Genomic DNA, 13,869 nt, shown 5'->3' on the forward strand with positions numbered 1-13,869 from the left:
ATTATCGGCCAACTGCGTCCTAAAGTGTTTTTATTACCTGGAAATTTGGTGAACGCAACATTCTGGTAAACTGCATCAAAAAACCGTCGATATCTTTTATTCACCGTCTTATTTTTCTGGTATGTGCGCAAGTGAATTTTATCTGTCTGAAAAAATTCAAAAACAGCTCGATGTCCTTGTCTGACCAGTGTTGAGCAAATATCCACAGTGGCCCAGTGCCCTGACCACAGTAAAACAAGCCAAGCGGCATTTTCTAATGACTTAACATCAATGGCGTCTCCATTTACACAGACTTTTTATCACGACAGACGCGTTTTATTAGGAACAGCACCTCTGGGTCACGGTTCTTACGTTTTCTGGTTCTGCCTAAAGAATACACAGCGACCTGGGAGCTGTTGGACCGAATCCCATGCCCTGTGATTCATAAAATGGAAATCTGGCATCATATGCCAGTGACATTTGCTTCTGTGGCAGTTCAAGCGGCGAAAAGCCATATGCCCCTCGGATGCAGCCAAGCCACGCCAACGGGTATGTGAAGGAGAAATGACGAATCGGGGCCCGGAGAATCCTGGGGAGCCGAGTGCGCGTTTAAAACGCACAGTCTCTGGGACGAGAATCAAGTCGCTCTACTCTTATAAGACTCTCGGGGGATGCGATTGTCTTTCCTAATTTAAGAGAACTTTGGCAGGTAAAGGTGACATGCAGAAGATGACTTCTGTGAACCGCACCATGTGCTCACGGTCACCACCGAAAGTGCCTGTGACAGAGGCACGTGGTCCTCGGGCGTGCGTTGATCAGACATAAAAGCGCGGTTTTGAGAAACCTGCACAGGCTCATAAGGTGTGTAAATCGGCTGTAGAATTATGTGCACTGAAATTATCACGTATATATTTTATCTCTTGACCCCTTCCATCTGGTATTTTTATGGGGGGCATTTGGAAAGCTTACTTGGGTTCTTCCAAATGCTCCCGGCTCTTACCTTGGAGCGTTAGCAAAGGGCTTCCGATGCTACGGTCTCCTTCGGACTCCTGATCTCATCTTGTCTCGGGCCCCCCACTGCCCGCCCTCGGCTGGCACGAAGGGGCACCCTCTTCCGTGCCGCTCCAGGAAACACATCCCTCTGCAGATGAGCATTTCCATCTCCCACTTAACACAGTTCACTTTGCAATGACGAGATAAATATTTTCTCTTGAATCGAGGAAGACTGTATTTCATGAGAGATTCCCATCTAATTGTACTCATCTTAGCTATCCGACTCTGATTTCTATCTGCCCTTTAATTTAAAATGCCCAGATCTCACTGTGGCTTACTTAAAATGTAGGTAATTTCCTTTTCATTGGGCACATACTATTAAAATGGTTTCTGTGCCATGATCGAATCTCTCCAATCATCCACAATGGAATATGGAGTTCAGGTCAGAGGAACCAGTTAGCAGTCATACAGTGCCCCGGAGTGTAGTTAATAAAAGAGAAAGAAGTTTCAGAAGACACTGAATAGAGTTACATAGAGCAGTTAACTTAAGGAGTCATTATTTTCCTGTTCAGGGATGGTCCACAACTGAACCCAGGGACTGACGTATCTCACTTCTGCTCAGCAAAAGCGTCTGCCAATCCTTTTCTTCTCATAATTGGCAAGTCTCAGTTTAGTACATGTTCCCCATGCAAAGAAAGATTCACTGACTCTGGGGAGACTGCGGGAACTGGAAGACCTCTCAGCCAGACCTTGTACACGTCAGGCTCACCCAAAATTATTCGTGGGACTAAACCATGTTAAATATCATTTTTGTAAATGTTCCAGTTATAGAGAAGGTCGAGAAAGCAGAACATGTAAGCAGTGTTTTCAGCCGACGAAACCTAGTACTTAAACTTCCAACAGCTTTTAAACACTTTTAACCATTCCTTTTGGAAATCACATGAACAGTGTCAACAAAATCCAGTGCTTTCTGGATGACTCAGGATCCTCCTACACTCTCCCTTCATAAGGACATAGGGCCGGGATGTTAGGGATGTTCGTGGCATGAGCCCAGGACAGCCCCTAGCAATGGACCGCTTTAGGGTCAGCATCCAGGGTTTCTCGTAAGAGTCACACAGACCCTGGACGGCTGAGTCCACGCGGATGGCAGGCTGGGGTGGGTGTCCTGCTCAGCTCATCAGCCCGTTCTGGGGAGAAGCTTGTCCGCCTTTTCGGAAAATGTGTGCTATCATCCTTGCTGTGAGCATCCTTTTGCTTTTCAGAGGCATTTAGAATCCTGCATCACCTGGTGCTTGCTCAAAGGGCAGACTGAGCCAAGCAGTTTGTCTGCCTGACACGGTCCACGGTCAGAGCCATCCCAGCCACGGAAATTCTTCCTTCCCCGTCTCACAGATGAGGAATCCGAAGGCGACGGCACTAAACCCCTTGCACAAGGTCGTCCAGCTGGCAGCTGAAATGCAGCTGAGCCGACTTCCTCCTCACTTAGGAATTTGTCCCAACTGTGGCCAAAATCACCTTTTGTGGCTAAAACAAAGGTCAATGGATCCCCATACAGAGGTAAGGAGAAATCTGTGTTTACAGACATTGGAACAAACTCTTGTGAGACATCACAGCAGCTCAATTATACTGGAAGATCAAGGGCAAATCATGGCCAGTTTAGGTTTATCTGTTGAACTCAGCACCTCTCGTTGGTATGGGGCCATTTGCAAAGCCAGCCCCTGGGCACCTGAGCCTCGCAGTGACTCTAGGATGTGCCACTGTCACTGTTGTCCTTATTGTTATTGTTGATGCCACCAGTTTACAGACGAGAAGACACTTGGCAGCGAAAGGACATGCTCAAGGTCACACTGCCCATGAGGTGCCCCGACGGGACCGTCGCCGGACCCTTCTGCGGGCTCTCAGCCTTGGTTCCGCCCGCTCCGCCTGGCATTCTCACTGGGGAGGAGGTGAAACCCGGGTTTTTGGAGGAGCAAAAACATCTTACTCTCTTTGTGTATAAAGCACAGATACACCACACACATCACATAAGCAGACGACAATACCCCTATGTAATTAAACTCTCAGGGGGAGGGTGATTTGGGCAACAGGTGTTAAAAAACTCACGAGGGGAGTGGTGACCCGAAAGGGTTTTAGAAGTAGCCCCCCCCTCCACGGTGACCTGGTCTCCGTCAGGCACGTCACCTGTAATGAACACGTTTCCTTTTAGAAAGTGTACAAATGGGGGTGTATTGAAGAAGACGCCTCTTGAAAAAAATACGGTAGTGAAGTTGGTCTCCTGTCTTTCCGCTGTCCCTAGGTAGCGTAACTGATGAGGGACTCAGAAAACGACACGCCTTGATTACTGCCCAACCATAAGTGTCTAATTCTGTGAAAAATGGTGACATTGCCTTAAGTGAATAGTTTTAAAGCACTCAGTTACACACACACACACACACACACACACACACACACACACACCCATGTCCTACCTCTCTAATGGGAAACATCGAAGGAAAAAATAAATCTATTCACATGATGCATTTGCTTCTAGAGGAGCCACGATTTTCTTCGTGCCAAACCTAAAGACCTCTGTGAAATAGGGCAAGCCTTTTGAATAAATACTCATAAAGAGCCTACACAGCTGACAAGTGGATAACCTCATCGTATGGCACGAGGGCCCTTTAACAGACTTCTCCTCTGCTTAAATATTAATGTTTCGATTACAACGTACACCTACTTTATTAGCCACACCAGGCTCGGTTCGGGCCAGTAACGGCAGCGACTAGATGGAATTCTAATGAAGACGAACAACGCCGCGTCCTCCCCAGCTTCCCCTGGGCGCCGATGCACAAAGCTCCCTTTCACAACTTGCTCCGAGATAGTTTACAGTCACCTGCCTCATGCAAATGAGGAGAGTCATGTTTATTCATGGGGAGAGTGACAGACCACCTTTCATTCTCTAGGCCAGCTCGGCTAACCATCAGAGCGCCGTCTGCATCACGCTGTTGGCTGAGCTGGCCTAGCCCAGGAAGGGGACTCCCGAATATCCAATTGCCCCCTGAAAAGCATGCCCAGAAAGTCAGTAAGCTGGGAGTAGTTTGGGGAGCGAATATACTTCCTTTTTTTATTTATGCAATAGCTGCCTTTAAGATTCCAAACAATCCCGTTTCTATACCAAACCACAGCCCGTTAGATGTGACTCGTAAGTGGCTCTTTTCCATGGATGACCTCCCGGGGGACTTCTCAGGGCGGTTGCTCTGTCTAGCTCTCCACTTCTTCCTAACTAAGGTTTTCTCCCGCCGACGCCGAGGAAGCCTGCAGCCCAGCCAGGGGCAGCTGCGGCTTTGTTCGGTGGGCCTGGCTTCTCCCGTTTCCATCTGCGAGCCTGAGACTCTAACCTCTACTGTGCTACGCTTTGCTTAGCATGCTGCTGGGTGAGGTTTAAAAACAGTGTTTATGCTCTAGAGCGATGACACTTTTCAAGTCATTAGTTTCTTCCATCCTGGTAATCTGAAAACATGGCAAAGTCATCCGATCTGGGTGTTTAAGGCCGACTTTGAGAGCATCTAAAGTAACACCAACGCTACGAACAAATATTTTGATGGTATCTAGACGGCTCAGCCATCCCTGGATGTCTGGGCAGCCCGGCGATTGTTGAAGAGACCTTGACTATCACCAGCCACTAGGTACCTGAGAGTCGTGGAGCCTAATGATTTTTAGGCTTGTCGCATGGAAAGCTAAGGTGCCTAAAAAAGTTGTTTGGAGGAAGGCGCCACCAAAATCCATGAAACGTTCAGCTTCCACCCAAAGTTTATTTCTACCAAAGTTAAATGAGTTACTTAATTCAGTTCAGAACTTAATTTGAGATTCAGTGACTGCTTTTCTTTTTTTCTTTTTTCTTTTTTTTTTTAAGATAATGGCTAAAAAATTGCCTTCTTTTGAAAAGCGCCATTTACTCATTTTTCACAGACAGGATCTCGTTACACGTAGAAAGAACACCTTACTACTGCAGACGGTGTTTCACATTCTCAAAGCATTTTTACCTTTATTGCTGCAACTTAACATCATGGCACCGTGAAAGAGGGCAGTGGTATGCTAGCGTCCACTTTTTGAAGAATGCTCACTTTCAGGCACAGGACTCCTGAGAAGCGGAACCAAGGTGAGAACCGAGAACCCGGGCTTTGCAGGCCAATGGAATGCCACCTCATCGCTGCATGCAAGCCACACGAGTTGGTGGCAGGTGATACATGTGTCGACTGATGGCGATCCTCCGCACACGGCTCACTTTCGGTGGGCGGATCTACCCTAGTCGAAAGCTTCATTGCCTGGCGTTGGCCCCCACACAGAGATGCACTTGGTACCTGTGCAATTGGGCACCGGGATAAAGGGGAGTAATGAGGGTTTCAAAAGCCCCCCTCCCCCCGCTCCCTGGCAAGTCTAACATACAGGCAAGGTTGAGAAATGCTGCTTACACGCAAATATAGATTTTGAATTGTGTACCCTTGTTAGACTTTCCAAAGTGGAGCAGCCAGTGACAAAAGCTTCCAGCGAGATTTCCATGCCTGAAATATCCACTTGCGTCCCCTTTCGTACCCTGCTCAAAAACGAGGGCTTCAATGAAATGATTATACAGCCTCGTGCATGCCGGGGCATTCAGCTGCCGCTCAGCTCTTCTTAATGCACATAATGATGAATAATGCATGCTCTACAATATTAGTAATAAAAGGTGAAAACGTAGACTACGAACTCAGCGGCCTGAATCAATAAATTATTCTGCAGAGATTGCTATATTGAGAAACCGAAAGAAAGTACTTTTCAAAGCACACATATTTTAATCACTCTCTAATTCTACTTCTCTTATATAAACACAAAACATCCCATCTGCTGCTTCCCAAGGCTGGAGGAGCAGGAAGACAGCTGCGTTAGGAAACACTCGCTTCAAACATGAGCTCCCAAATGCTCGATACCTACAAACTGCCGTCCCAGTCAAGGCGGGCTGTCAAGCAGATCCCTGTGTTTGCTGGAACCTAGCATTATTTGTTGGAAAAATTCAGTTTTGGATGAAGGGATATTGCTTCTCCAGGAATGACATTCAGATCCCAGGGCTTGGGTGGGCAATTAAATCCCAGGTCTTGGGTGGGCATGCCTCTATTCAGAGCAGCCAGAGCCTGAGACAATTCCAAGAAAGTTCAGAAAAAATCAGGTCTGATGCTGGGCTCTTTTATGATATTTCTGAATTCAAACGTGGATGATCTTAGGAAACAAGAAAAATATTAAATCTAACCAGTGACACAAAACCCACACTTCTTCCTAAAAATCCAATCACTTTTGATACTAAGTTAATAACGAGAAGAAAAGTGAACTGATTCAACCTTCGGCTCTCCTCTTTTTTCTAATTTAGCGTCTGGTAAAGCAGAACAGTGGCCGACAGGCAGTACGAAAAAAATCAGAAACACAGCCTTACACGGAGCTAGAGGTCCCCGCACCGGGTTCTTCTCCTTTTAAGAGGCCAGTGGGGGCAGATCAGGGAGATAAAAGCTAAGGGACATAATTGTGTCTGTGTTTGGGCCACCCTCAGTGCGGCTCTGTGCCCGACATTATGCTGCTCTATCTGCAAAAGCGATGGCAACCAGAAAAGCTCATCTGTCCATGTTTCATTCATTTTCATGGATATACACACCTGTACATCGAATAGACCTACAAACGAAACACACATTATGGTAGACAAAATAATGGTCCCTTCTATCGATTCGCCTTATGTGACAAAGGAGAATTTAGGTTACAGATGGAACTGAGGTTGCCAATCAGCTGACCTTCAAGTAGGGGAGATGATGCTGGGTTGGCCAGGTGGCCCAAGGTAATCACAGAGGTCCTTACCAGTGGACGACTGAGGCCGAAGAGGGATCAGAGTGGTCTTGTGGGGAGGACTGGGTGTGTAGCTGCTGGCTTTAAGATAGGCAAAGTGGCCACAAGCCAGAGAGCGCAGGCAGCTTCTAGAACCTAGAAAGCGCAAGGACATGGATTCTCCCCTAGAGCCTCTGGAAAGGACAGAGCTCTGCTGACACCCTCAATTTAGCCCAGGGGGACCCATGTTTGGCTCCTGAACGATGAGACTGTAAAATAAGTATCATTGTTTAAGCCACTGAGCGTGTGATAATTCGTTACGGCAGCGCTGGGAGACTGATACACAGGTGATCGAAAGTGAGTAACTGACGGACTCGTCTGGCTACAAAAGTGAGACGTGCACAGGACCAAAAAGCGAAAAAGCAAACACACCAAAGATTAACACAGAAACGTAAATCCGACCCCTGTGGTTCCCACCCCGATTCCTCTCCGACATCCACTCGTCGCAGGTAGAATGAGACCGTCTGCCTCCCAGGTCTGCAGCTGCCCGCCCACAGCCACAAGCTGCCATCGTTGGCAGCAGACGTGTGACACCAGATAGTCGTCTGCGATCGCACAATGCAAACAGATGGCCCCAGGGCCACAGTAAGAAACTGCACCTGGAACGGGGCTCTCCGATCTTGCCGAAGGTAGTTTTCGTAGCGTTATACATTCATTAGGAAGTGTTTTAGAGTGACACTTTGGGGGGCTTGCTGCCGCCTGCCCCTGTGCAGACAGGTTAGCACCGCCATAGACCCAAGCCCGGGGCCAAGATGAACCACTGAGCCCGGCTCAGCTCCTCCGGACTGACGCCCCTGGTTCCCTTTGCTAACAATGCATTCTTGTGGCTTCGTGTCAGAAACTGTAAGGTCTACAGGATTTAAGTGTCTGAGTACTCATCCCTTTGAGCCATTCTTCTGCAGGAATTTGGTAATACTTTCCACACACCTTATCTGTGCATAGATCAACAATAATAATATTCATATTATTATTATTTATGAAATTCGGATTTCTGTAGTTCAGAAGAAGCAGAATAGTGGACTCCTCTCAGAAGGCAGATGGACGCCGGACACCGGGACATGACAGCCAATGAGGTCTCCTCCACCTGGAGGAACATGTCCCCCTGGCACAGAAAAGCTAGAGCCTGGATTGTTTTCAGGACTGGGGCAGTTAGTTCACAAAGAGCTGGACTGGTGCGCAGACAAAGTGGCTGTAGCAATTTCAAAGACTGTTGATTTAATCGTGCTTTTTTTTTTTTTTTGGCTTGATTGAACAAAAGTCTCCCTGCCTCTTGACTTCCATCTCTCCCAGGGATGATTTGCACCTAAATGACAAAGTCGCTCATAATCAAGTGAAGTACACTTAGGAGGCTACAGTCACAATCGCAAAGGAATTAATGAGCTTCCGTCCTCCACATCCTTTCCTGAGTCACGCCTGTCCTTGGGGTCCTTGGGCGTAGCTGCCCAGACCCTGGCTGCTCTAGGCTGCAGCCTCCAGGCCAGTGCTCTCCATGGAGGCATTACTGGGACCCGTATCAGTGAATTAACCAGATGGCCCAAGATGACTCAGGTGGAGGGGCGTGCCTCTGCTAGACCTGCAGGTAAGATCATTATGCCGATGGGGACAGTTAGGTCAGAACCCGAACGAGGACTGGGAGGAAGAGCGTCATTGCCTTTCAGTTTCTTTTCAAACAGTATCATCCATTCGAGATGCCACAAACCAGAAATGTGGTGGGAAGGATGAGATGCGAGTTCAGAGAAAAGATGACTGGGAAGAGAAAACCGACGAGAATGCCGCGAGGAGTTGGAACGCAGACATTACGTTACGCCCCAAGCACCCTGCGAAGACCCCCGCAGGGTGACTGTGAGGTCAGACCCTTCGTCTCTTAGAGTTGTATCCCTGGGACCAGGTCAGTGGGCCTGGGTGATGGGGCCAACCCTACAAGCCATGTACAGTAGCACGTGAGATATAATAAAAGAATAGACCTGTCCCAAGCATCAGTTATTTTCAGCAATGTCATCATTAATAAGGCCTTATCTAAGGATAAAGATCGTTTTAATCTTTAAAAAAATGTACATGAATCTTCTGATTCCTCTAAATTGATCAACATTCTTCTCTCTGCCCAGCATTCACTCACAGAAATATGAGGTTCATACTCTTATCGAAAACCAAAGGACACTTCCATTGAAAGAATCGATTGCTTTGTGTAAACCAAAAAAATGTCCCGTATAAACTTACTTATTCGACTCTCTAAGAGAGACCTTGCATTTTAATAAAGACTCTTTTTGATACAGCACAGTGCAAAGTATCTCAACACATCCATTATCCACAAAGAAACCGAGGACCTAGACCAGGCAGTCCTCCTGAACTCACTCTCCCTGCGACAGCCACCTGCACAGGTAGAAGGCATTTTCCCCCGCAGACGCTGCCATAGCAAGGCACCTCAGAGTGATGCCGCTGAAGGAGACATGTTCGGCTAGACATTATTTTTCACGAAAGGGTCTCAGCTGGCCCCAGCCGAGCGAGCCAAAAGGAACAAAGCGGCTCCGAGCGTGTCCCTAGAGAGACGAGAGCATCGCCAAAATGTAGCTTCCGGCCCTTCTCCATCCTCGGCGCCCCCTAAAACCACAGCCGTCCTCGCGCTCGCACCCGGGCAGCCGCTTCCCCCCAGAGCGAAGGGACCACGTCAAGGCGAGGCTCCCTCGGGGCCACGAGAAGATGCTTCGGACTCGCTTTACCTTGTTGAAGTCTTCGGAAGTCGCCCTCATTTCCTTCCACGTCTTGTTCAGGAGCTGGATACAGATGCAGAAAAACTCTTCGAAGGATCTGTCGTGGGTGAAGAACATCGGGTGGAAGTCGTTGCAGGTCTCGCTGGCTGGAGGGGAGAGAAGGGAGATGAGGGAGGAAGTCCGCAAAGGGCAGTGAGCACAGCCACGTGTGTGCGCCCGAGAGGGGCTCAGGCCGCGGTGGGGGGGGGGGGAGGTGTTTCGATAAAACGACCTCGGGGTAGTCCCTGCGCAACGTGGAGGTTTAAGGTCAGATACTCGGACCCACCCTCGGGCACGTCTTTCGGCTGAAGGAAGTCAGCTGCCAACCCGCCGGACAGGGCCCTCGTGGCTTTGTTCAGGTCACTGGTGGTGAGCGTGAGTGCTGGACTTGCTCCTACGCCCTGCAAAGGCTGTGCCAACGGCCCTGTCCCCTACGGCTCTGCCATCACCCTAATTGTCCTTTTCCCAGCAGAGTAACTGGGAGGGGATGAGGCTTCCTGAATACACGGGTAATTGCAACTTCGATTATTTCTCCAGGGAGCTCTGTTCCCTCTTAAGGCAATGATCGGGGGCCGTTTGAGACCGTTCACCATCTGACGCCATTAACCATTCGTTTCACATTCCCGGACACAGATGGCTGGAGGTGAAAGCAATCCAAGTGGCTTGGGGGCCGCCACGGGTGCGTCCTGGGCCGAGCCGCGGGGCCGGCCAGATGGCCTCGGAGCCCCCGCTGCGGGGTCCTGCAGGGTCAGGCCCAGCACGCGGCAGGGTCCGTGCAGCCGCCAGCGTCCGCCCCCCTCCACCCCCCCGCCCACCGCTCCCCCACCCCTCGGCCCTGGTCAAGCTGACACTTCTACAGCCCTCACACGTACATCCCCTTGGATCTCCACAATCACCCCTGCCCCCCACTACATCGCATCCCCCCAACGCAAATCTGAAAAAAATTGCTTTTCACCCATAGAAGATATCTACGAAGTTAAGTCTTACGAGTGGCACAACTTCTACTCTTAATGCTTCGGGTCTATTCAAAGTCCAGGATTCCTCTGCCTTCTCCCCACAGGTTGAGATCGAGTGGGGTCAGATGCAAATCACCGGGGTTACGCTCCTCTTCAGGACCCGCCCTCACCTTTCCCTAGCTAGCTCAGGTCAAGAGGCTCTCTTGAAAACTCTCCCGGGCACCCGAGAAATAGTCTCCCTGGTTCTGGTTTCTACTGAACCAACTCTTTCGTCTTCCTCGAGATATTCTCCTCTTCTCAACACACCGAGTTCCCCGCAGAGAGTCAGTCACTGGGGATGAGTCACTGGATAGATTTATTTGACTTATTTCAAGAAACGAAGAGGTTGGGTTTTGTGTTAACAGAATCCCAATTTTGCGCATTGCAATAATGTGACACCTAAAACAAGCAAGCAAGCAAACAAACAAACAAACAAACAAACTACAGCTCTCTTGTAACTAAGAGGGGCCATTATGACCCAATCCCAACCAATGACAGATGAATGGAAATTGCTGGGTAGCACTTTCAGGAGAGACTTTTCAAAGAGGGGACAACTGCACTGGCTCGCCCCTCTTGTCTCCACCTTCACATTTCAACTTCTTCATGTTTGGAACACAGGGGTGATGGCTGGAGCCCCCGCAGCCATTCTGTCAGAATTAAAATGAGGACTGCACTCTAGAGCATTAAAAAGAGCTCCTGATGATTCTGCACAGTCACCATACCAACCCTGAACTGCTCTCCTAAGGAATTCTTTGTATTCTTTGTACGATTTGTTTAAGTCACTGTTTTCAGGCTTTCTGCTCCTGTTAGACACAGAAAATTACTTCTATGGAAACAGACTCATGCAAGCATGCAGACATTCGCATAAGACATTAGCATGAGCATAAGAGGACAAATGTGCAAGATTACTGGAGACCGCGGAAGAAGTAGGGTAGTAGCATGGCTGCCGTCAGGCAGAGCTGCACTCAAAGCCCTGATCTGATGCTCCCTAGCCTGCTACGTAAACTTAGACAATTAAAATCCCGACTCTGTTTCCTCTTCTGTAGAACACAGGACCATGTAAGGTTCGCGAGCACTGACTTAGATCAGGTACACCCTGTGTACATCTGTAAACTGGGGGCAACAATAGCATAAACCTTATCAGGTTGCTGTGAGGATTAAGGGGGGATAGCAACGATTCGAAGTGAGCTCAATGCCACCATGAGCCACAAGGGTTACGATGCATCATACACAGAGGGGCCAGGCCAGGCCAGTGACACACCCGAGCATGCGTCGGTGGCCAGGGACGGGCTTGGTCTCATGAATACGGTCCTTCATTCAGAGGCTTAAACAAACGAGCAGATAAAAACAGGAAGGGGAGGCTCATTATTGCTTTTTAAGAAAAATAAAAGACACTTATTGATAAAAAAAAAAAAGTGTCGAAATAGTAGACAATGATTTTATAAATGAAATTTAGAGAGGCATTTTCAATGAGATAAAAATAGTAAGGCTTTTTTTGAAAAAAAAACAAATTGTTTTTCAGCACACTATTTTTAACACAATGAGATTCTACTTTATAAAAAAGAATCAACTAAATGGTCTTTTAAGTCTAGAATATTAAGGGTTTTTTTTCAGAGCTGAGGGTAGAAAGGGTTGTTGTTAACTTATGACATCTAATTCATTTATAAATAGGCCAACTTTGAAAGCCGAATATAATCCCTGCACATATGTTTAAAAATAAAAATAAGAAGATTGTACGTTTGCCACTTTGCCTTTCAAAGTAGATTTCTTTCTATTGGATAATGTCGGGCGAGGCAGGTACAGTCTTCGGAGCCTCAGAAAACAAAGGCTACCGCACTGCAGCCAGTAAACAACCAAAGGTGAACACAGAGAAGGTTCTAGTGCTGCCTGTGACCCTGAGAAGGTCACCTCAGCTCTCTGGCTTCCAGGTTTCTCACCTGTGAATAAGATGGATCAGTAAGGTCCCTGACAAGTCTAAAATTCTAAGACTATACATACTACACTCACGCTCACACACACGCACACACCAAGTGATGCTTTTTCAAATCTCTAATGCCCATCAATAATTATAGACCTTGGAGACTGTACCTGCAATAAACTATTTCCTAAATGATTTCCTTGAATGCTAGGATGGTTACACATTTCATTTAGGGTGTTAAGGCATCAAAATGACATTTGATAGGCTTATAAAATGTTCAATGACCTAATATTTACTCTTTTTTTCATCAGAAAATTGTTAGTTGTTTTGACACTCTTCCAACCTACTAATATCACCTAATGCAGACTACCACAGAAGAAAATTACTTGACTAAAGACAGAACGTCGAGATGACAGGAGAATGCACATTCTGCTCTTCCATGGAAATTTTCTAGTTTAATTTTCAGATGCTGAAAAGCTCTGTTCCGTGACTTCGACGGCATGCTAAGAGATACTGCAGCCCATTTCTAAGTGACTAAAAGGTCACAGATTTGCAACGCACTGGGCAAATTCTGAATGTTTTTGACTGAAACAGAGATAAGCGCTGGCCTGACACACAGGGCATTTTGTTTCAAAATTATGAGCTACAGGAAGAAGGGGGAAGTCACATACGCGCAGAAGCATGTAGCGCGTGAGAACCGCCCGGGCGGCTGAAAAAACCTATTGTCTGTCGTCTACACCGTGGAAACTCGCAATGGAACTATTTGTGTTTTGGGTCAGGCTGGATAATACATTTATGAATTCTCAGATGCAGATGTGTATTTATACCTTAGAACCTTTGCGGAAGATCTTACCCTGTGTGGCCTTTGCGTTTCCTATTTTCGGACGTGGTGTTCTTTAATGTCTGGATTTGGGAGTTTTGGTCCTGTGTGGGAAGATGCTGAAAGTTCAGAGCAGGTGGGGGAAGTGAAAAGAGGAGACTGAGGGCAAAGGACCCGAAGTCCCCCCACTGCCGCCGAGCCCGGCCAACACAGAAGCTGCCGCCCTGGGGTTTCAGGCCAGGGGGTCATCGGCTTGAACCCCGCTCAGCTCCTCCCAGCTCCTGAAGCCTCGTTTAACAGAACTAGGTCTTCTTTCCTGTCCTCTATCATGCCTAAAAATAGCATGAGATTGACACTGTAAAGACACACGGTAGCTAATCCGATGCTTCATTGTTCACCTTCCCCGTGGCCTTTTTTTAAAGACAGGGAGAGGAAAAAAATACTGACTAGCATCAGGGCTGAAAATCAGACTCTGGGAACCCAAAGACAGTCAGTTCAGCAAGAACCACCTGAGGCCACATCTCAGGCATGCAG

The 13,869-nt window shown here is 47.8% G+C and overlaps 1 protein-coding gene across 5 annotated transcripts in view; it reads right to left on the reverse strand.

The window, feature by feature from the left end:
• ELMO1 (engulfment and cell motility 1) overlaps positions 1 to 13,869 on the reverse strand; it is a 422,552-nt gene that overhangs the window by 126,190 nt on the left and 282,493 nt on the right. For all 5 annotated transcript variants that reach the window (XM_036230489.1, XM_036230485.1, XM_036230487.1 and 2 more), the window contains exon 16: positions 9,573 to 9,709. In XM_036230489.1, coding sequence (XP_036086382.1) covers positions 9,573 to 9,709 — 137 coding nt within the window. The remainder of the gene's footprint in view (positions 1 to 9,572; positions 9,710 to 13,869) is intronic.

Source organism: Rousettus aegyptiacus, unplaced genomic scaffold (assembly GCF_014176215.1).
Source record: "Rousettus aegyptiacus isolate mRouAeg1 unplaced genomic scaffold, mRouAeg1.p scaffold_m13_p_13, whole genome shotgun sequence".
Lineage (NCBI taxonomy): Eukaryota > Metazoa > Chordata > Mammalia > Chiroptera > Pteropodidae > Rousettus > Rousettus aegyptiacus.